The 24,024-nt window shown below is 38.5% G+C and overlaps 1 protein-coding gene across 1 annotated transcript in view; it reads left to right on the top strand.

Annotated features, from left to right (window-relative positions):
- TARS3 (threonyl-tRNA synthetase 3) overlaps nucleotides 1-24,024 on the top strand; it is a 63,323-nt gene that overhangs the window by 30,373 nt on the left and 8,926 nt on the right. The window contains exons 11-15 of the mRNA XM_043554815.1: nucleotides 11,551-11,717; nucleotides 12,572-12,734; nucleotides 18,788-18,925; nucleotides 22,498-22,575; nucleotides 22,660-22,760. Of these exons, the coding sequence (XP_043410750.1) occupies nucleotides 11,551-11,717; nucleotides 12,572-12,734; nucleotides 18,788-18,925; nucleotides 22,498-22,575; nucleotides 22,660-22,760 (647 nt within the window). The remainder of the gene's footprint in view (nucleotides 1-11,550; nucleotides 11,718-12,571; nucleotides 12,735-18,787; nucleotides 18,926-22,497; nucleotides 22,576-22,659; nucleotides 22,761-24,024) is intronic.

Here is a 24,024-nt window from a genome sequence, read left to right as displayed (position 1 = left end):
CTCCAAAAATAGTACCCTGTTTATTTTTTGTCTCTCTTGTATTTTATCGTAGGCAGCTCTAAGTAGTCAGTTGTTCCTTTGTACTTTCTGCCCAGACACATCCCTAGCTATGGTCCATGAATTCTTTGGGTACTCTTTCTGTTTTTCATTTACCTCAGGTGATGGTGTTACCAGTTTTCTGGCACAAGAGTCCCCTTTTCTTCATCCTCCAATATATTTTCCTCACTGTCCTTCAAGTTCCCACAGTCTCTAGCCACCCAGCTTCTGCCCACCACCTGGCCCCAAAGCCAAGGCTGCCTATTTTAGGTTGCTATTATAGCAGCACCCACAACCAGAACAAATTCTGTTCTGGCTGTCTGTCGCAGCATAACAAAATATCCCAAAGCTTAGTGGCTTAAAATGGCCTTTTTTTTTTCATTGTTATCTCTAATGGTTCCAAGTGTTAGACTTAATTAGCATGGTTCTTACGTTGAATTCCTTATATGGCCACATTCAGGTGGAAGCTGATGCCAGAGTTGCTGATTGGAGGTTCAGTTACATTTGTTAAAATGCATAAATCTGAAGCATACAGGTCAATAAATGTTCCCATGTGTGTACATCTACACAGTCACCACCCAGATCAAGACATAGAACAGCTCCATCCTATAAGGTCCTCTTGGGTCTTCCCAGTCAATACCCACCTCCCCTCTTCTCACCTGGGATAATCTTGCTGATTTCTGTCCACCATAGATCAATTGTTCCTGGTCTTCAAAACTTCATGTAAGTGGACTCCTACAGTATTAGCTATTTATTGTGTTTCTGGCTTCTTTTGTTCAACTTAATGTCTGAGAGTCATCCAGGTTTTGCATATAATTATTTTTCTATTGTTTGAGGTACTTCATTTTGTGAATATAGTACAGCGTATTTATTCGTTCTCCTGTAGGTATACATTTAAGTTGTTTCCACTTTGGAGCTATTTGACATGAAACTGATGTGAACATTTTGTACATGTCTTTTGGTGGGCACAGTACTCACTTCTCTTGGGTATATACGTGGAAGTGGAATTGCTAGGTTGTAGAGTGTTATTGACTAATTTAACAAAATGCTGAAAAGTTTTCATGTGGTTGAACCATTTAATGTTCCTTCTAAAATATATGAGCTGTCACTTACTCTACATTCTCTTCAACACTTGGTATTCAGTTTGTCATTCTGGTTGGTACCGTGGTATTATTCTGCATTTCCCTGATGAATAATGATGTGACAACCTTCTCATATGCTTGTCGGTCATTTGGAATCCTCTTTTGTGAAGTATTTTGTCAATTAAAAAAATTGGATTGTTAGTCTCTTAATTATTTTTAGGAGTTCTTCTGTATTCTGATATGAATGATTTGCTAAATGTACATATTATGAGTATATTTTGTCAGGCTGCGGCTTATTGTTTCTCTTAATGATGTGTTGCAACCAACAGTTCTCGTGTTTAACAAAGTCCTGTTTTGCTTTTTTTTTTCCTTTCTGGTTAGTGCTTTCATGCTGTGTTTAAGAAATCTTTGCCTATTTTGGAGTCATGAAAATATTCTTCTTTGTTCCATTCTAGAAGCTTGGTTGAATTTGTTTTCAGACTTAAGGACATGATCTACCTTGAATTCATTTTTAGGTTCTGTGCAGTAGAGGGATCAAGGTTCATTTTTTCCATAGGGTTAGCCAGGAACTTCAATACCATTTATTAATACAGTAGAGTCTTTGTCCTAAACTGTATGATCATATGCATATAATAGTCATTATGTATTTCTGGATATTTATTCTATTCTTTTGTCCCTTTGTTGTCTGTCCTTGCACTAACACCACACTGCTTTGATTACTGTACTTATTTTAACTATATTTTAAGTTTTAATATCAGTTTAATTTTAAGTTTTTCAGGATTATTTTGGCTATTCTACATTCTTTGTGTTTTCATATAAATTTTGTATGATGCTTATCAAGTTTCTAAAAAATAACTGCTGGAATTTTTATTGGAATGTCCTTCACTCTATAGATTAATTTGTAGATAATTTACATCTTAACCACATTGAGTTATGAACATGGAAATTTTGTCAGTTCATTTAGTTCTTTATTTTCCTTCAGCAATATTTTGTAATTTCTATTTTAGAAGTCTTGCACATTTTTCATCAGGTTTATGCCTAGATATTTGATTTTTTTAATAGAAATGACAGAGAAACAGATAAAAAACGGTGTTCATCATTATTAGTCATCAAAGAAATGAAAATTAGGGCTGCAGTGAGGTATAATTACATGTCCACTAGAATGTCCCCCTCCACACACACACTCCCCATGGCCAACAAAACAAAACAAAAACAAAAACAAAACCCTGAAAACACTAGAACTTGGCAAGAATGTGGAGAAATTCTAACTCCCATTGCCTGTGTGCAAAATGGTACAGCTACTTTGTAAAAACAGTTTGGCAGTTTCTTACAGTTAAACATATGCTTAACTGTGTGACCCATCAATTTCACTCCTAGTTATTTACCCAAGAAAAATTAAAACACATGTCTATACAGAGACTTTGAATGTCCATAGAAGCTTTATTTATTGTGGCAAAAAAATGGAAACAACAGAGAGTCTCATCAGCTAGTGAACAGATAAGCATAACCTTGATATGTAATGGACTACTCCTCAGCAATAAAAAGGAATGGAGTACTGATACATGCAAGAAGAAGGAATAATCTCAAAGGTTTTATGCTAAACCAAAGAAGTCAGTCAGAGGCCACATGTGGTATGATTCCATTATATGAAATTTTAGACATGGTAAAACTATAGTGATAGGAAAGACAATTAGGGGTCCTGAGGACAGGGATAGGGGGTGACTACAGAGGATCTGGAGGGAACTTTTTGATGTGATGGAAATATCCTATGTCTTGATTATGGTGGAGATTACATGACTGTATACATCTGTCAAAAATCATTAAGAATCATGTACTCAAAACTGGTGAATTTTATTGCATATAAATTATACCTAAATAAAGCCATTTTGTAGTAAAACATATATAACATAAAATTTACTATTTTAACCCTTTTTAACCATATGGTTCAGTTGTGTTAAATACATTTATATTGTTTTGCAGTTATCACCACCATCCATTTCCAGAACTCTTCTCATCTTGCAGAACTGAAACTCTCTAGAACCTTTTCATCATTGCATAATGAATCTCTGAACCCCTTAAACAATGACTCCCCGTTCCCACCTCCCCCAGCTTCTGATAACCACCATTTTACTTTCTGTCTCTATGAATTTGGGTATTCTAGGTAACTCATGTAAGTGGAACCATACAGTATTTGACCTTCATCAAGCTAATTTTTTTAAAAGTCTACTTTGATATTAATATTGGCAAAACTGCTTTCTTATGTTAGGGCTTGTGTGATATATCTTTTTCTGTCCTTTTATTTTCTGCCTATTTCTGTTTCTATATTGAATGTACATTTCTTGAAAACTAGAATATTGTTGGGTCTTATTTTTTTGTTCAGTCTGATCATTTGTGTCCTTTTTTTTTTTTTCTGTACCCCTTCTGTGTGTCTCACAGTCCTTCAACAGAGATCCAGTTCTGGTTAATCACCAGGCAGTAGAGGGTGTACATGCGGGGCAGATTCTCATTCACATCAGGCCACCTCAGGGGCCATTGGCCCGTCCAGTATCAACAGACTGTGGCTTGGTGCCAGGTCCTGTCAACTGTAGCCAGAGTAGTGGGGTAGGTGATACTGAGCATAGTGCAGAAACAGTCCATCGTGTGGGGCCATTTTTCTCAGAAATAGAACTGTTGCCTTTCTGTGGAAGGTCATGCAGGAGGGCATATTATTCCCAGTAAGAAGGAAATTCCAAAGTTTCTGAGTCTTTGATTCTGGGGTGAGATGACCTCCACTTATGTTCAAGCCAAGATGGGTGAACGTTTGGATGTATATTGGTTACTGACTGTATGGAAAACTGATAGTAAATAAATAGAGACATCTTGTTGTTACACTACTTGAAACTCTTCCCCCCTGTATTCGGGAACATGTCTATCAACTGGTTCTCTATCTTTCTTACTTTCCTTAAATTTTTTCATTCTAGAATTTCATACAATAAAACTCATACTTTTTCAACAAATGTGCAGAACTGTATTATCACAACATTCAAGATACAGAGCAACTTCATTACCCAAAAAATTTCTGTTATGCTACCTCTTTAGAGTCAAACCCTTCTCCCTTGATCAAACCATTGATTTGTTCTCCATCCTGAAAATTTTGCCATATAAACAGAATCATCACTGTATATAATCTTTTGAGACTCGTTTCTTTCCCTCAGGCTAATAGGTGTATTAATGGTAGTCTCCTTTTATTATTGAGCAGTATTCCATTGTATGGACATAACACAGATTCCTTAGCTGAGAGACATTTGGATTGCTTCCAAATTTGGACAATTATGAATAAAGCTGTTATAAATGGTTATGTACAGGTTTTTGTATGAATATAGGTTTTCATTTTACTTGGGTAAATATGTAGGAGTGTGATTTCAGGGTCATATGGTAAATTTATGTTTATCTTTAGAAGAAAAATCATGGAATAGAAGGGAGTGGCTTCTCTTGTTTTTTATTCTAATAACCCACTTGGAGAACTTGTGCTTCCTGTTGCCACAACCTTGGATTCAGTGGATTTCCAAACCAAACTTGTCTTTGCAGACATATAAGATATCAAAACATTTAGCCCTGTGCAGGGAGAGTCCTGACAGTGCACTCAAAGGGTTTAACTCTAGGGAATCTAGAGAAGAAAATATTTGCAGAGGTGTGGGTCCAGTTGAGGTAACTAAGAAGGGAATGTAGAGTATCCAGGGATTACCAACATCAGGCTCCCTTACCTTCCACCCCTAGGCCCAAACAGGTGAGGAGAAAGTATTCCAGAACTTAGAGAGAGCTTGAAGTGTGCAAGAGAGGCTGTAACTGGAGATTACAGCCAGAGACAGAATAAACCCAAGGCAAGGAAGAAGTAGGAAAGGAGGGAGTAAATACCCTGACCACTCTCTTCTCCTACCCTTGGGATCCTTTTGGAACCTCTCCTTAGTCAAACCCAACTAGAACTCAAGGCAAGTAAGCCTGGTGATGGAGTCCATAGAAGTCGACTTTGGGGAACAGAGCAGAGCAGAGAAGGGAGGCAGATATCCCAGGATGGGGTGGCTCAGGTTGGTGAATGGAGAAAAACCAACACAGCCCAATCCCTTTGCTACTTGGTGTCCACTTTTGTCCTTTGCTTTCATGAAGTTATTTATTTCCTCACACAAGGTCCCATCAGCCAATGTATCATTTACATCAGTTCAGTCTCAGCAAAAATTAAAATGTGACATTAGCCACCATCAGTGTTCTTCATGTATTCAGAGAAAAGAAATAATTCAGTGTTAACAGTTCCAGCCCCAGGCTCTGTAGATGGACACAAAGCCTAAGTTAATAAATCAGAGCTTCCTTCCTCCACCACCCATTCCATATTCTCCTTGTCCCTCCAATATCTCAGATGGACAGAGCATTTCATTTGGTGAATGCATTAGTTTCATAGAGTGCCTAACAAAGCACTGTAACAGAGTGGCTTAAAACAACAGACATGTATTGTCTTGCAGTTCTGGAGGCCAGACGTGTAAATTAAGGCATTGGTGAGCTATGCTCCCTCTGGAACCTGTGGGTGAGTCCTTGTTCCACTCTTCCCAGCTAGCAGTGGTTTGTCAACCATTGCTGGTGATGCTCAGCTTGTTGATGCCTCCACCCCAGCCCTCACATGGCCTTCTCCCTGTGTGGCTTTGCATCATCTTCCCTCTATATGTGTCTGTTTCTGTCCAAATTCCCCTCTCTTATAAGGACACCAGTCATAGTGGATTAGAGCCCACTCTAATGACTAAATCTTAAGATGATCACCTCTGTAAAGGCCCCGTTTCCCCAAAAGTCCGCATTCTGGTGTCCTGGGGTTAGGACTTCAATGTGCCTTTCTTGAGGGACACCATTCAACCCATAACAGTGGATGACCCAAATTGTCTTCCCACAGGATCCAAGCTCTTCATGATCCTCTCTTTTTTAGGTTACCAGGGTTTCCCCACTGACTATCACTGTTAGATGTGGAAATGCTTAAGGCTCCTCACTGATTCCAGATACAGCCCTTCTTATTCCATTGTTTAACAGCAGCACAATCCTCCTCAATAATTTGGGTCAGTCATCCTGGCCAGAAGATCAAGTCATTCTTTGCCTTTTGGTTAACTAGCATAGGGGACCCCAAATGGGCCAGGGACAGTTGCAAATCCCAACAGAAGTATGTCTGGGATTTTTGGTGAAAGCATTCTTTCCTTGGGAACTAAGGTACCTTACTGAGAGATTCCAAAACTTTATGGATAAAGAAAAGATCCTAAGTCTCCTGAGAGAGAAAGCCATAGACATAGGTGGGTATCAGAATGGAATGACATTTTCAATGGAACACTAAAAAACAGAAGACAAAACAACGCCTTAAAAATATTAAGCCTAAATGGGGCTCCTGGGTAGCTCAGTCAATTAAGTGTCTGATTCTTGATTTCAGCTCAGGTCATGACCTCATGGTTTGTGGGATCAAGCCCCTCATCAGACTCCATGCTGGCAATGCAGAGGTTCTTGGGGTCCTCACTCTCTTCCTGTCTCTCCCCTGCTCTCTTTCTCAAAATAAATAAACTTAAAAAAAAAAAGTGAAACCTAGAAATCTATACCCAGCTAAAGCAGACTTGCTTCTGGGATTCTCCCATTCAGTTTTCAGCTTCCCCAGGTCTGCCAAGGCAATTGTTCATCTACTTTACAGATTCTTAACTATATAGCTTTCATCTCTCCTCCTTTCCCCTTGACCTTGGTAGATTTTTGCTTTTATAAAAATTCTGTTATTTTAGTGTGGCTTGGGGAAGGAGTCATTTAAGTGGAATTTCTGTAGTTTTTATAATGAAAATTGCTTGGAAGCATTGCTCTGTGGCCCTGATATTTAGGTGCTTTCAGGTAGCCAGATCACCAGGTACAGGTAGAGATTCAGTACCTTCAATGGCCTGAAACTAGTATTTCAGGATGAAATATGATTTTTTTAATAAAAACTTTATTTTTAAAACAGCTTTAGATTTGCAGCAAAATTGAGAGGGAGGTACAGATTTCGCATATACTTCTGGCCCCTACACATGCATAGTGTGCCCCATCACAACAGGCCCCCCCACCCAGAGTGATGTATTTGTTACATCGATGAGCCAATATTGACACATCACAGTCACCCAAAGTCCCTCATTTACATTAGGGTTCTCTCTTGGTGATATATATTCTATGGGTTGGGCAAATGTATAATGACATGTGTTCAGCATTATGATATCATACAGTTATTTCCATTGCCTTAAAAATATTCTTTACATAAGTAATTAATTTTAAAAATAAGACTGTTTTGTTAACATGGAAATATACTAAAATTTGATTCCTTAGTTCCAAACTAAAAGTTTTCTTCACTTCCTTTTCCCACTTTATGTCAGACAAATATACCAATGTTTCACTTATTAAGTGGCCTCCCTTGATATAACATATTTAAGCTTCTCTGAAAGGTCAAAAAGGGTCAAATGATTATAGTATTTTCATCATCACATCATTTCTTGCTCCCTTTCCCACCCCACCCTCCCCCACCATCCGTATCTCTTTTATGTTAGGGAGATAATTTCCAGTGTGCCATTTTATGTGCTCTGTCGTGACATGTATTACAATTTTGACTGAAAAACTCAATGTGGAACCAACAAAGTGGACATAGAGACGCTTTAGATAGCAACTTCTACCTCTCCTATGCAGGCCCTCATTAAACTCTAGTAATGGAATTGTATCTTTTTTCATCTGTCCCCCACCAGAGGACAATGGTGAACTGTCCCTACGGATGGCACAGATAGGATTGTTTTGCTCACTCTTGCTACCCTGGCAACAATGCCAGACCACAGTGGGAACTCAATCAGTGAATAAGCTGCTATTTGAGACTTTGTCTTTGAGTATAGTTGACACACAATGTGACATTAGTTTCAGGTGTACTACATAGTGATTGCACAAGTTTAGACTTCATGCTAAGCTCACCACAAGGGTGGCTACCATCTAGCCAATACATTGTTATTACAATATCATTGACTATATTCCTTAACGGTGCATCTTATTCCTATGACTTATTCATTCCACAACTTGAAGCCTGTATCTCCCATTCCCCTTCACCCATTTTGCTGTTTGTGAGATTTTTATACAAGCATTCTGAACAGCGCAAGTGTGTCTCTTTGGCCAGCATTCTGATTGCCTGGTCAGGACCTGGGGGAGGCAGGGTGCCATCACTGGCCATGAGCTACTCTCCCTATAGTGAGGAGGCCACATTCAGTTACTGATTTCTCAGAGATAATGGAAGTTTCCCTTAGAAGCCTGAAGTAAGTCAAAGACATGAAACATTTTTAAGCTGGAAGAAATCATGATCTACATTGGCTACATAAAGCAGCAGCTGAGTATAGGGCTTCCTTCTTTTTTTTTAATTAATTATTTATTTATTTATTTATTTATTTTTAATTTTTTTTATTTTTCAAAATTTACATCCAAATTAGTTAGCATATAGTGCAACAATTATTTCAGGAGTACATTCCTTAGTGCCCCTTACCCATTTAGCCCTTCCCCCCTCCCACAACCCCTCCAGTAACCCTCAGTTTGTTCTCCATATTTATGAGTCTCTTCTGTTTTGTCCCCCTCCCTGCTTTTATATTATTTTTGTTTCCCTTCCCTTATGTTCATCTGTTTTGTTTCTTAAAGTTCTCATATGAGTGAGGTGATATGATTTTTGTCTTTCTCTGACTAATTTCACTTAGCATAATACCGTCCAGTTCCATTCACACAGTTGCAAATGGCAAGATTTCATTCTTTTTTATTGCCAAGTAATACTCCATTGTATATATATACCACATCTTCTTTATCCATTCATCCATCAATGGACATTTGGGCTCTTTCCATACTTTGGCTATTGTTGATAGTGCTGCTATAAACATGGGGGTGCATGTGTCCTTTTGAAACACCTGTATGCTGTGGATAAATGCCTAGTAGTGTAATTGCTGGGTTGTAGGGTAGTTCTATTTTTAGTTTTTTGAGGAACCTCCATACTTTTTTCCAGAGTGGTTACACCAGCTTGCATTCCCATGGATGAAATATGATTTTTAATCTTCAGAATAAGCGATCAGGGTTTCTTTAGGAGACCAGACTGAGCTGTAGACCTCTCAACCAGCATGGCTGTATTCTTTGCCAGCACTTGATATTCTTTACTCTTTAGAGAAATAAATTGATGAAATGGTATGAGATATATTTTTCCCCAACTTTTTCTTTTGAAAAATTCAAATCTACAGAAAGTTAAAGTGCAGTACACTGAACATCCATGTATCTTTCATCTAGATTCATCAATTTTTAACATTTTGCCTGTTTGCTTTCTCTTTCTCTTACATGTATGCATGTGTGTATAAGAAAGACAAAACAATACATATATTTCATGTGTATGTTATAATATATAGAGATGAGGCATGTAGATGGTAGTAATAGTTGGTTTTTGCTAAACTAAGTAAGCAGTAGACATAATGACATTCCCTTCATAGGACATAGTTAAAAAAAATTTTTTTAAGTGTTTACTTATTATTGAGAGACAGAGACAGAGCATGAGCATGGGAGGGGCAGAGAGAGGAGGAGACACAGAATCCAAAGCAGGCTCCAGGCTCCGAGCTGTCAGCACAGAGCCCAACGCGGGGCTCAAACTCACAAACTGCGAGATCATGACCTAAGCTGAAGTTGGACTCTTAACCAACTGAGCCACCCAGACACCCCTAAGACATACTTTAAAATCATTCCCAAATACATGAATTGCTAACATGAATAGCAATTGTACCCAGAGTGGTTTAAAAATCGATTCATCATCATCTCTGAGCCACGCTTTAAACTAGTCTCTAGTAAAAACAAATAAGCAAACACACCAACAGTTCTTCAATTTTGGGGACCTTGTTTAATCTGAATATATAGAGGTATCTGACATAGCCACAAAATAATTAGTGCTATTTGTAATAACCTATACTTTGGTTAAAACTTTCTCATTTAGTAAAAATTAAGGCTAGGTAAAGCAGCTTACTGAATGGCTGACACCCAGCTATCCACGAGTGGCTGAAAAGATGCTCTGCCAAAGAGTAACAAATAGCATCCTTTTAAGTGTTAGTAACTTTAAAATGTCATGTTTTAGACTTTTTTAATTGTGAAAAATATTTTTTTTTACTTCATTAAAATATGGTGGTCTAGATTTGTACCAGGTATTTCTTAAGCGATTAACAGAGGGTAAGAACCTAGGAAACCAGCAACAAAGGTCATCTGATTGCTATCTGAAGAAAAAAAAATTAAGTACTTCGGTTGACTCTCTTTTCCTGTCCTCGGTGATTGAAGTAGGGAAGCCATTTACAGGGATGGAGGGAGAAAAGCCAGTTCATGACTTTATAGATTTCAACCACTTCATATGATAAAAATTAAAATTCTCAGCTACATTTCTATTTAAAACTAAATAGATCAGAGGCACCTGTGTGACTCAGTCAGTTAGGCATCCAATCTGAATTTCAGCTCAGGTTATGATCTCAGTTTGTGGGATCAAGCCCCGTGTTGGGCTCTACACTGACAGCCTGGAACCTGCTTGGGATTCTCTCTCTCTCTGCTCCTCCCCTGTTCATTTTCTCTCTCTCTCTCTCTCTCTCTCTCTCTCTCTCTCTCTGTCTCTCTCTCTCTCTGTCTCTCTCTCAAAATAAGTAAATAAACTTTAAAAAATAGTGATAAAACTAAATAGATCAAAAGTAAATTTGCATGCAATGTAGCATTTAGGGTTATTGAGTTATGAAATTATTTTACCTCTTCAGTATAGAAAAAATCCTGCTGTTTATCTAGAATGTAGCAGGATTTGGGAGTTTGTAGTTACAGAAAGCTTATATATACATAATAATATAATATATAATAGTATATAATACATATAATAGATGTTATATGTAATTATATATAATTTCAATTACTAATTTTCAAAGAATTAAAACATGGACTATATGCAGTTGTATAATATAAAATAAAGATACTTAATATGAAAATTATACTGAGAGTACATTAATCTAACCTTCATGACCCAGAGAGTACGACACCTAAAACTGAGGGCACCTTAACCAGGAATTAATATAAGATGCAATCCCAGGGGCGCCTGGGTGGCTCAGTCAGTTGAGCGTCTGACTTTGGCTCAGGTCGTGATCTCATGGTTCGTGAGTTCGAGCCCCACGTCGGGCTCTGTGCTGACAGCTGGGAGCCTGGAGCCTGCTTTGGATTCTGTGTCTCCCTCTCTCTCTTTGCTCCTCCCCAGCTTACACTCTGCCTCTCCCTCTCTCAAAAATAAATAATAAACATTAAAAAAAAAAAGATGTAATCCTAAGTTAAAAATATTTGCACCTGGTGTTACTTTGTGTGGAATTGTGATCTGTCGTGCCACATTTTAACATTCAACGCATTTATCTTAAAGGAGGAATATCACCAACGTAACTTCACAGAGGTGCTCTCTCCCAACATGTACAACAGCAGGCTCTGGGAAACCTCAGGCCACTGGCAGCATTACAGTGAGAACATGTTTACCTTTGATATTGAAAAGGACACTTTTGCCCTTAAGCCCATGAACTGTCCAGGGCATTGGTGAGTATTAAAAGTGAAGCAAATCTGGGGTGCCTGGGTGGCTTAGTCGGTTAAGCATCTGACTTCAGCTCAGGTCATGATCTCACGGTTCATGGGTTCAAGTTCCGCATCAGGCTCTGTGCTCACAGCTCAGAGCCTGGAGCCTGCTTTGGATTCTGTGTCTTCCTCTCTCTCTCTCTGCCCCTCCCCTGCTTGCACTCTGTCTCTCTCTGTCTCTCAAAAATAAATAAAAATGTTGAAAAAACAATTAGGTTCAGTGCCAAAATAATGGCACATTCCGGATGTTCTTGGAGCCTGAGGGCAGACTGCCCAGCCCTGCCTACAGAAGTGTCCAAGAGGGCTTTACTTAAGAAGTAGCCTTTGAGGGGGCGCCTGGGTGGCTCAGTCGGTTGAGCATCCCACTTTGGCTCAGGTCATGCTCTCATGTTTTGTGAGTTTGAGCCCCGCATTGGGCTCCACACTGACAGTGCGGAGCTTGCTTGGGATTCTCTCTCTCCCTCTCTCTCTCTGCCCCTTCCCCACTCACTCTCTTTGTCTTTCTCCACATGAATAAACTTACACACAAAAAAGTAGACTTTGAAGTAAATTGTACACAGTAAGTGGAAATTCATTGGGTAAATAAGAATATGGAACAGAATTTCTGGAAGAGAGGACAGACAGGGTCCTTTCTCAGAGTACTGCAGTGATATAAATTCAAGGTTCAATAATTCCTAGAATTTGTTTTTAAACTGGTGATCTAAGAACCAGAATAAGGTGTTTACAAGTCTTGAGGCTTCATTGTAACTTATTATTTAGATAATTACTTAATCTTTGCTGTGCTAAGTACAAGCTATGTGTCATTGCATCTTTTCTAGTTTAATGTTTGCCCATCGTCCACGATCATGGAGGGAAATGCCTATAAGATTTGCTGATTTTGGAGTTCTTCATAGGAATGAATTGTCGGGAACTTTAAGTGGCTTGACTCGAGTTAGACGCTTCCAGCAAGATGATGCCCACATCTTCTGCACAGTAGAGCAGGTAAACAGTAATACAGGATGAAGCATGGTTGGCATAAATTCAGTGTGTTGCCTTGGACACATCTCTTAGTTTCAGAGTCGCTGTAAAATAAGATCTTTGGTCTTATCTCTGAAGTCTCCTTCAGATCTAACATTTTGCGATCCTCTAATTTGGGTAACAGATCAGTAATCTCTAGTCATGAAATGTATTATTTTTTTCTTTAAAGTTTCCTCCAGTTTTATTAACTTAAATACACTAAGTGGAATATTTTAAGGGATTTGGTAGAATTTTGTGGTTTTTTGTTTGTTTTTCAACATTGTGTAGAAGTGAGAGTTTACGGGGCGCCTGGGTGGCGCAGTCGGTTAAGCGTCCGACTTCAGCCAGGTCACGATCTCGCGGTCCGTGAGTTCGAGCCCCGCGTCAGGCTCTGGGCTGATGGCTCAGAGCCTGGTGCCTGTTTCCGATTCTGTGTCTCCCTCTCTCTCTGCCCCTCCCCCGTTCACGCTCTGTCTCTCTCTGTCCCAAAAATAAATAAACGTTGAAAAAAAAAAAAAGAAAAAAAAAAAAGAAGTGAGAGTTTACTTTTTCAGGTTTTCAAATAAAAATTGTCATGAAAAAAGGCCACTATCAAATGATTTGACCTAATTGACATTCATAGAACACTTCAACCAATAACAGCAGAGTATACATTCTTTGAAAGTGCACACAAATTACCAAGATAGACCATATTCTGGGACTAAATAAATTCTCAACAAATTTAAAGGGATTCAATTCACACAAAATATGTTCTCTGGTCACGGGAGAATTAAAGTAGACATCAGTAACAGAGAGCTATCTGGAAAATCCTCAAATATTTAGAAAGTAAATAACACACTTCTAAATAATACATGGATCAAAGAAGAGATCAAAGAGGAAATTAGAAAGTATTATATATCAAATGAAATGAAATACAATACATCAAAATTTATGGGATGCCATTAAAATGATACTTGGAGGGACATTTGTAGCACTAAATGCCTATATCAGAAATATGTATATCAATGACATCAGCTTCCACTTAATAAACTAAAAAAAACAACAAAAAAACCCAAATTACATCAGAAGTAAATATTAGAAAGTAACACAGAAATCAGTGAAATATAAAAAAAGAAAAACAATGAAAATATCAGTAAAAACCAAAGTCTATTTCTCGGAGAAGATCAATAAAATTTATAAACTTTTAGACTGATCAGAAGAAAAAGAGAAGGTACAAATTAAAAATACTAGAAATGAGAGACATGGCATTATTTCAGGTTCTATAGATAGTAAAAGAATACCAAGGCAATATTATGAACAATTTTATACCAGTAAATTTGACAACTTAGATAAAATGGACAAATTTCCTTGAAAGACAAACTACCAAACTTCATTCAAGAAGTAGATAATCTGACTAGCCCTGTGTCTATTAAAGAAGTTGAATTGGAACTGAACAGGCTTTGCACAAAGAAAACTTCAAGCCATTATGGAATCACTGGTGAATTCTACCAAGCACTGGAAGAAAAAATAATACCTATTTTTCACTTCTTGCTGGACGTTAACAAAGACCTCCCACACACCTTATAGTATCAGTGGAGTATCATGTGGGCATAGACTTCCACCCTCATCTGGCAGTAACAAGGTGCCTCCCTGCTTGAGTGGTGTCAGGGAAGGTCTAGTGGAAAGATAGGACTTTTACTACCACCCCACAGTAATGAGGCCACGAACTCAATGTGGTCAGTAATGGCCACAGTAACAAGATACTCCTCCCTGACAAGGTGTTATCAGAGGAAACCTAGTGGAGTACCAGAAATCCCACTGTCACCAGCAGTCATGGCCCCCCAGTGGGAAACCTAGACCATCTATTCCCACTTTGCAGTAACCAGGAAGTACTTCATCCTCTAGTTGGAGTGAAGTCTGTGGAAGCCAACTAAAACAGAAGGTTTAAATAAAATTAAAGGTCTTATACTGCCCAAACTTTAAATTTTATAAATCAAAAGTCAAACATCATGCCAAGAACTAGGAAAATCTCAACTTAATGAAAATGGAAAATCTATGAACACTAATGTGGAGATGACAAGGATATTAGCATTATCTCACTAAAATATCTCGTTTAAAGGAGCCATCATAAGAATGCCTTAGCAAGCAATTACAGACACACTTGAAACAAATGATAAAAAAGTTTCAACAAAGAAATAGAAAATCTCAGGAAAGAAATAAGAGATCTAAAGAAGAACCAAATGGAAATCTTAGAAGTGAAAAATATAATAACTGAAATAAAATAGTAGATGGATTCATGAGCAGAATGGAGGGGACAGAGAAAAAAAAATCCACGAACTTGAAGACAACCATGGACATTACCTAGTTTGAACAACAAAGAGAAGAGACTGAAATAAAAATGAACAAAATTTCAGAGACTAGTGGAACTAAAACAAAATGCCTAATATTTATGTTACCAGAGTTCTGGAAGAAGAGGGGAATAAGGATGTAGGTGAAACGTACTCAAAGACATAATGGCTGAAACTTCCAACTTTGGCAAAAGACATAAGCCTACAGATTCAAGAAGCTGAGAAAACTCCCAAAAGGATAAACCCAAAGAAATCCACACCAAGGCACATCATAGCCAAATTTCTGAAAACTAATGATAAAGAAAATGTTTGAAAGCAATGGGAGAGAGATCAACATTATCTTTAAGAAAATTTTTTCTTTCACAAAAGGAAATTTTTCATCAAAAACCATGGATGTTAGAAGGAAGTGAACAACACTTTTTAAATACTGAAAGAACTGTCAACCCAGAATTCTATATCCATAAAAAATATCCTTCAGGAATGAAGGGGAAATCAAAACCTACCTTAAAATAATGGCTCTAGGAAGTACTCTAAGAAAGATAAATATATTTCCCTTTGCCTTTTGAGTTTAAATTATGCTTGATGGTTGAAGCAAAGATTATAACACTGTCTGATATGGTTCTCAGCATATGTATGAAGAAACATCTAAGAAAATTATACTATAAATGGAGTAAAGGGACGTAAGGTTTCTGTACTTGAAGTGATAAAATGATGACATCAGTAAACTGTTATGTAATATCTAGAGAAACCACTGGGGGAAAAATATACACAGATAGGTATGTGCTAAAAATAGATAAATAAAAATGGAATTCTAAAAAATACTAAATTAGGCGATAGAAAGGCAGGAAAAAGAAAAATGAATAATAAGACAGTACAAGAAGGAAACAATATAAACAACAAAAAAGACAAACTCAAGTCCTAACATATTAAATGTATATGGTTAAAATAATCTATTAAAATGGAAATATAATTTCAAAATTTGTGGGGCACAGCAAAAACAGTGCTAAAAAGTTAATAGCATTAAATACATGTATTATAAAAGAAGAAAAGTCTCAAATCAATATCTAGACTCCCACTGCAAGACTAGAAAAAAGGAAGGGCAAAATAAACCTAAAATAAGAAGGAATAAATCAATAAAGACAAGAGCAGAAATCAATGAAATTGAAAACAGAAAAACAATGGAAAAATTAATGAGTTAAAAAACTTTTTTTAAAAAGATTAACAAAATTGGCAAACTTCCTTCAAGACAAAGAAAGAAAAAAACTGGGAAGACAGAAATTACCAATATCAGGAATCAATAGGGGATATCACTAAAGACCTTGAAGACATCAAAAGCATAATAAATGAATGTAATAAACTACTCTACATAAATCAGCTCAACAATTTAGTTGAAATGAGCTTACTCCTTAAAAAGTACAAACTACCATAAAATCACCTGATAGATCATTTGAAAAGCTTTGTCACTATTAAAGAAATTGAATTTATAATTTTAAAACTTCCCCAAAAGAAATCTCTAGGCTCAGATTTTTTCACTGAATGCTAATGAACATTTAAACAATTAGTACCAATTCTGTATACTCTGTTCTGAAATAGAAGAGAAAATACTTCCTAGTTAATTTTATGAAGCTACTTTTAACCAATACCAAAACCAGACAAAACTACAGACCAGTATCCCACATGGATACAGATGTAAAAGTCCTTAACATAATATTAGCAAATAGAATTCAACAATATATAAAAATAATTCCACATCATGAGCAATTGAGGTTTAGCCTCCAGGGATGTGAGGCTGATTCAGTGTCAGAACACCTGTCAATGTAATCCACCATATGACAGGCCCATTCATGGGAATGTAAAATGGTACAATCACTTTCAAAAACAGTTCACTAGTTTCTTAAAAAGTTAAATGCACACCTCCTGTATGACCCAGCCATCTCACTCCTTTTTTTTTCCCCAAGAGAAAGAGAAAGCACACATCCCTACAAAGACTTGAGCACAAACATTTATTGCAGCTTTATCTGAAATAGCCACAATATAGGAATAACCCTAATGCCCAATAATAGGCGGAAATAAAAAGAAACTGTGGTACAATGGAAAACTACTAAACAAGAAGGAATGATGTAGGGGCACCTGGGTGACTCAGTCAGTTAAGCGTCTGGCTCTTGATTTTGGCTCAGGTCATTGTCTCATTGTTCCTAAGATTCAGCCCTGCATTGGGCTCTGTGCTGACAACAGAGCCTGCTTGGGATATTCCCTTCCTCTCTCTCTCTGTCTCTCTCAAAATAAATAAATAAGCTTAAAAAAAAAAAGGAATGATTTATTGATACTTATAACACAAGTGTATCTATCTCCAAATAATTATTCTGAGTGAAAAAAGCCAGACAAAAATAGAGCATCTACTGCATGATTCCATGGATAAAACATCTGAAAAATTCAAACTGATCCATAGTGACAGAACGCAGATCTTTGCCTGTCTCCTCTCTCCTAAATGTGTCTGGTTTTGGGGGCAGCTATCCCGTTTGCATTTAAATGTGCCCTCCTTTCCCCACACCCTCACAGCCCCTAGCTCTGATCTCACCACACTCTCTGGGGCCTCAGTTACTTCGTAGGCTCAGCTAGCTGCCAGTTTCACCTGCATCTCAGCTGTCCCTCTGGAGCTCCAGATCTCAATCTGACAGGGCCTGGTAGACATGTCTCCCTGGACATCACAAGCATCCTCACATTTGCCATGTGTAAAATCAGTCCCCGCTTTTGCCTTCACACCACTGCCTCACCCTTCCCTGGTCACTCATTCAGCGGATGCACCAACGTCCTGTCCACTGCCCAGGCCAGGAATCCAGGTGCCCTTTACTTTTTACTCCTCATGTCCAATTAACCATAAGCCCTATTGATAGCTCTCCCTAAATGTATTGTTAATTCCTGAATAATTTTGTTCATCCATTCCTGAATTTCCAGCACTTAGCACAAATTCCTTGCATTCCAGCTGCTTCTCTCTGGTTCAAACTACTATCATCTCCCTCCTAAATGACCCTACCAGCTTCCCAATGGGCCTGGCTTCTAGTATTGCCAGTCCACTTCCCATGAAAGGAACAGATGGGATTGTGTTTGTCTCTTGCTAAAGAATCCTTCATTGGTTTCCCATTGCTCTCAGGGTAAAAAGTGCAGACACTACCCTGACTTTAAAGATCCTTAATTTTCTCTGGTCCCTGTCTGCCCCTAGACTGATCACCTACCAACTTCCCTTCTGTGCCACTCTTCCGTCTCATACACAACGTGGTCCCACAGCAGCTTCCTGGAGCTGCCCTGCCCTAGCCTGCCCCTCTCTCCTCTAGGCCCTCACTCTTAGCATTTCCTCTGCTCCAGAAGCTCCTCCCCTCGCTTTCCATGGAGAACTCTTACTTATCCTGTTGTCGCAGCAGCTTGGCTATCACTCCCTCTGGACAGCCACTCTTCCCCCTTTTGTGTGGCATTGCTCATGGTGAGGTAGCCTTGTCTGGACTGGGAGCTGCTGGTTGCCTGGTCACGCCTGGAGTGTGGTGGACATTTCTTGAGTATTTGAGTAAGGAATGGATGAACAACCAAAACAGTGTCATCAGCTGTATAGTAAAAACATGCCTTATTTCTATCTGACACGGAGAATTCTTTTAAATGCCAGAAATTGATTTGATTTGGTGTTAACTAGTTAGAACATGTCATTTGCTCTCATTTCAGATTGAAGAAGAAATAAAGGGGTGTTTGGAGTTTTTGCAATCCGTTTACTCAACATTTGGCTTCTCCTTTCAATTAAATTTGTCAACAAGGCCTGAAAACTTCCTAGGGGAAGTAGAGATATGGGATGAAGCTGAAAAGGTAGGGAGAGACAAAGTGCGCCCCTTCATTTCCGTGAGCATGGAAACCACCCGAGTTTCTGCAGGTACCCTGCATGAGGAGGTGACAGTGCTTTGCAACAGAAATGTTTAAATTGGAAGTTACAGGATGTGAAGATTGTAGAAGGTGGTTGTCCAGTTTTCTTTGTAACAGTGATAATAATACCTCACGTTTGTTTCAAACACTTTTTATTTGTGCTCTTTCAATGTCAGTCACTAATACCAGTTTCCCGTGTTTTTAAAGGAATCCTCTGCTTTGCAGGCACTCTTGGTGTGTGTGCAGCTTATTTTAAGCTATTGCTCGTTGATCCATCTTAGTGTGACTCATAGATGTAGATGCACACACCCAATGCTTGAATCCCCTGCAAAGTCACAGCCTCTAGTGCCGTCCTCTGTCGAGAGTCACCCAGAGACTCACATATCACATCTCAGCTTTGGAAAACAAAGATTAAGGAGCTCACCATGCTGCTTATTTTTTCTCACCAAACTTGAAAAGGCTATAGTGTATCTCCTGTGTCAGATTTTACTAGAAATGAATATGGTATTATGGCCAGACACCCCAGGAATGCCTAATCCCTGACCAGCCTTTTGGTCCACCTCTTCATGGAATACTCATAAATGCTTATCACACAAATCTTTAAGGAATAAAAATCAGAGGAGCACTGTATGATAGTGTAACAATTAGTTTTCTATTAGGCACCGAGGCAGGCAGAGACTGGGTAGAAGCAGTTTAGGCTTGAGATCTGATTAGACCCTTCTCCTCCCCACTGCCCCATGCCCATCCTAAATAGACCTTTTTCCATGTCTTTTGCACGGAGGAAGAAAGTCAAATTAGACACCCTGCCCCAGGATGCTGACTCAGTTTACCTGCCTAGCCACATGGAAGTAGGAAGAGGAAATGAGGCCACAAAGCTTGGCTCTGGACTCTTTTTTGCCTAGTTTCAGAGGTTAGCTCCATGAGTGAATTATAGAAATCTTGAAGCATTAAGGTCTGTGAAATGGTGATGATGATTATGATGATGATGATGATAATGGTGATAACACCTACTTCATAAGGTTATGATGGGCTTAAGTGAAATAATTTATATGAGAAGTTTGTCATAGTGCCAGCCACATGTAGGTGTTCAGTAAATGTTAGATGTTCGTTTTGTTAATAGTAGTAGTAGTATCATCATCATCATCACTCCATTCATGGAGTGCAGGGGGCTAAAAGGTGGATGAACCAGGTGTGGGCCTGGCACAGGGAGAATGGGTGGGCAGTTCCACCATTGTTTTGCTCTTTTAGCTGACTGATTGTTCCCTTAGGAGATGAGAATCCTTCCACTCTGGGGGAATTTCTCTCATGATGTCTACCCCTGATCTGGGAATCAGTGAGATGAATATGTATTTATATATATATTCATATATATATATGAAATATACATATACATATTATATATATTCATATATATAATATATATTATATATTATATTTCATATATATGAAATTCATATATATAAAATGCTTTGAAAGAGACATTAGTTAAGTCAGCCCCAAGGCCAAATTGTTCCTGGGTCAGCAATTCACCATTACCTTATTTTCTGTCTCAGATTGTGTGTAGTTATGGAACCCAGCAAAGATCACTAGGGAGCTATACAGCATGACCATCAGATGAAAGCTTGCCCAAATAACCAAAATGTCAGGAGCAAAAAATATCCTAGATTGAAATGATGTGAGTCCTGCTTCCTATTAAGTTTCATCAGGAAATCTGTGACCTAAAGGAAATCAACTTTTTCTTGTGGAAATTAAAATCCAAAAGAAATGGGAATTGAATGTTCTATCTCCAAATTTTTAATTTAACCTAAATTCAGCTGTAGAGTTCCCACTCAGATAAGTCTGAAGGGAGTCTGGGCTGATGCTTCAGCAGACCTGGTCTGGCCTCTGCTACTGGAACTTATGTAAATCTACAAGCTCCAGGGAGCTAGAACCACTCCAGATCTCTCCTGCATCCCACTTTTCCAGAGTTTCCAGAGTCATTAAGATCCTTAAGAACATTACAAGCCCACATCACAGTTCCAAACAAATCAGTATGTGCAGAGCCCAGCACCATACCACAGTGTATCGGGAGCCAGAGACTTGGTTTACCTGGAAAAGGAGAATAGAGAACCATCAAGAGAGAGAAGGAGATCTTGATTTTTCTTCTGCCAGGGTGCAGTCAGTGTCCACATATGTGAATTACAATGGTTCAGTCTCCTCTCAGACAGACACTTCCTCCCATACCTTGCATAAACAGAAAGCTTTCTTAGCCTTGGCTATTCCTGTCAGGCCTTAAGATTACTGTGTCCTCAGAGGCTCACTGAGGATCAATGCCACCTGCTTTATGCTCTTCCCCAAAACCTGGCCTTTCTTTTTCCTCCCTGGGAGCTCCCTAACTTCTCCCCATCACTTAGTTGCCTGCTGTAGCAGGGCCTCATTTTTTCTGGGAGGATATTCCAGTGTCTGTTCTCCTTTCAGAAACAGAGTAAGGCTGAGGCTGGCTTGCCAGCCTGTGAAGTGCGTCTGTGGTGGTATCCCTCTCCAGTCCAAAGTAGAATGCAAGCTGCTATAGTAGGATCAGGCCCTTGAGGGAGCCTCCTGGGATCTCAGCCAAGACCAGCTCCTGAGGCACTCTGACTGAGATCCTGGGGAAGCCTGCTGGGACCCCAGGAGTCAGCTTTGTTGATTACTCTGGCTTTAGCCCCCCAGCATCACCACTGCTTTGACTTCTCTCGGCAGCATTTTACTCCCAGATGTTGCCCCCTTCATGGGCACCAATATCTCAAGGTGTTGACAGGACTTTGGATAGTGGTTTGGTGGTATGCTGGGCAGGGACTTAGGAATGCACAGGTGCTTCTCAAGGAGGCTGGCATAGGGAATAGCCAGAAGACCCAAAGACACTTTTATTAATACTTACGTGTATACCCAATCACCCATAAGTACTGAGGGTCTTCACTACAAGCTACAGTGAAAGAACATATGTGTCAGGCTGAAGATCCAAGTGGGCCTCCTGCTCCCACCCCTGCATAAATCATAAAGGATACCTGTCCCCAGCCACACATATGGAGGTGGAAGAAAAGCAAGAGACCAGTGGCAAGGCCCTTTCCTTTGGCCTTTTTACCCACCTAAACACAGAGTGGATGAAGGAGAAAGATTAAAGCTTTCATGCCTTTTAATGTGTGGAGGCCTCACCTACAAAGAGCTGGGAAGTGTGTGGGCGGGGTGGGCTGCACTGGCAGGAGGGTGAAGTAATCCCTCCCTAAACACTTGCCTGGAATTCACTGAAACAACTTAGTACATTATCTTTTAATTTTCCCAGTTACAGTGTGTATAAGAGCAAGTACCAACTTAATCGTCTTTATGTAGTCCTTGCTCAGTAGTTTATTGGATATAAAACATGCCCAATAAATATATGTTGAGCTAAAATAGAATATAATTAAAATTTGCAATAACTTACTTTTTTGAGCTATGTGGCCAAAAAAAAATGTACAATGAAATGGAAGTTTTAAATGTTCTCTTCTTTAAAAAAAAAAAAATAGCAACTACAAAACAGCTTGGTGGAATTTGGAAAACCATGGAAGATGAACCCTGGAGATGGAGCATTTTATGGCCCTAAAGTAAGTAGACTCTATGCCTCAAAAAGAGTAAAATTTAAAGGAAAAGTAAAAGCTGTCTTTAAGTAAACACCATTTAATTTACAGATTGATATAAAAATCAAGGATGCTATTGGCAGATACCATCAATGTGCTACAATTCAGCTGGACTTCCAACTACCAGTGAGATTTAACCTTACATATGTTAGGTGAGTAATTGAATATGATAAATAATGTAGTACTAATATGCTAATTATTTGTCATTTGAATGTTAGCAATATAAAAATAAACATTAATATACAGGCTAGTAAATGTCTAGTAGTATGTCTGCAATATACTCATTTTTTAAAATTATTTTTTAAGTTTTAAAGTCCAGTTAATTAACATAAATGTAATATTAATTTCAGGTGTACAATATGGTGATTCAACACTTCCATACACCTGGTGCTCATCACAAGTGCCCTCAATCCCCCTCACCTATTTAACCCATCCACACACTTCCTTCTGGTAACCATCAGTTTGTTCTCTATAGTTGAGAGTATGTTTCTTGATTTGCCTCTCTCTCTTTCCCCCACCTTTGTTCATTTGTTTTGTTTTTTAAATTCTGCATATGAGTGAAATAATATGGCATTTGTCTTTCTCTGACTGACTTATTTTGCTTAGCATAATACTCTCCAGCTCCATCCATGTCATTGCAAATGGCAAGATTTCATTCTTTTTTATGGATGAATAATATTCTATTGTGTGATTTTTTTTTCTTTATCCATTCATTGATTGATGGACACTTGGGATGTTTCCATAATTTGGCTATTGTAGGTAATGCTGCTATAAATGTCAGGTTGCATGTATCCCTTTGAATTAGTATTTTTGTCTTTTTGGGGTAAATACCTAGTAGTCTGATTGCTGGATTGTAGAGTAGTTCTATTTTTACCTTTTTGAGGAAACTCCGTACTGTTTGCCAGAGTGGCTGTACTAGTTTTCATTCCCACCAACAGTACAAGAGGGTTCCCCTTTCTCCACATCACCAACACCAATTGTTTCCTGTGTTATTGATTTTACCCATTCTGACAGGTGTGAGGTGATATCTCATTGTAGTTTTGATTTGCATTTCCCTGATGGTAAGTGATGTTGAACATCTTTTTATGTATCTGTTTGCTATCTGGATGTCTTCTTTTGGAAAAATGCCCATTCATGTCTTCTGCCCATTTTTAAATTGGATTATTTGGGGAGTTTTTTGTGTTGAGTTTTACAAGTTCTTTATATATTTTGGGTACTAACCCTTTATTGGATATGTCATTTACAAATATCTTCTCTCATTCTGTAGGTTGTCTTGTAGTTTTGTTGATTGTTTCTTTCACTGTGCAGAAGCTTTTTATTTTGATGCTGTCCCAATACTTTATTTTTGCTTTCATTTCCCTTGCCACAGGAGACCTATCTGGTAAAAAGTCTAATACCAATGTCACAGAAGTTACT

Source organism: Prionailurus bengalensis, chromosome B3 (assembly GCF_016509475.1).
Source record: "Prionailurus bengalensis isolate Pbe53 chromosome B3, Fcat_Pben_1.1_paternal_pri, whole genome shotgun sequence".
In the NCBI taxonomy this organism is placed as follows: domain Eukaryota; kingdom Metazoa; phylum Chordata; class Mammalia; order Carnivora; family Felidae; genus Prionailurus; species Prionailurus bengalensis.
This window is presented reverse-complemented; position numbering and strand designations above follow the sequence as displayed.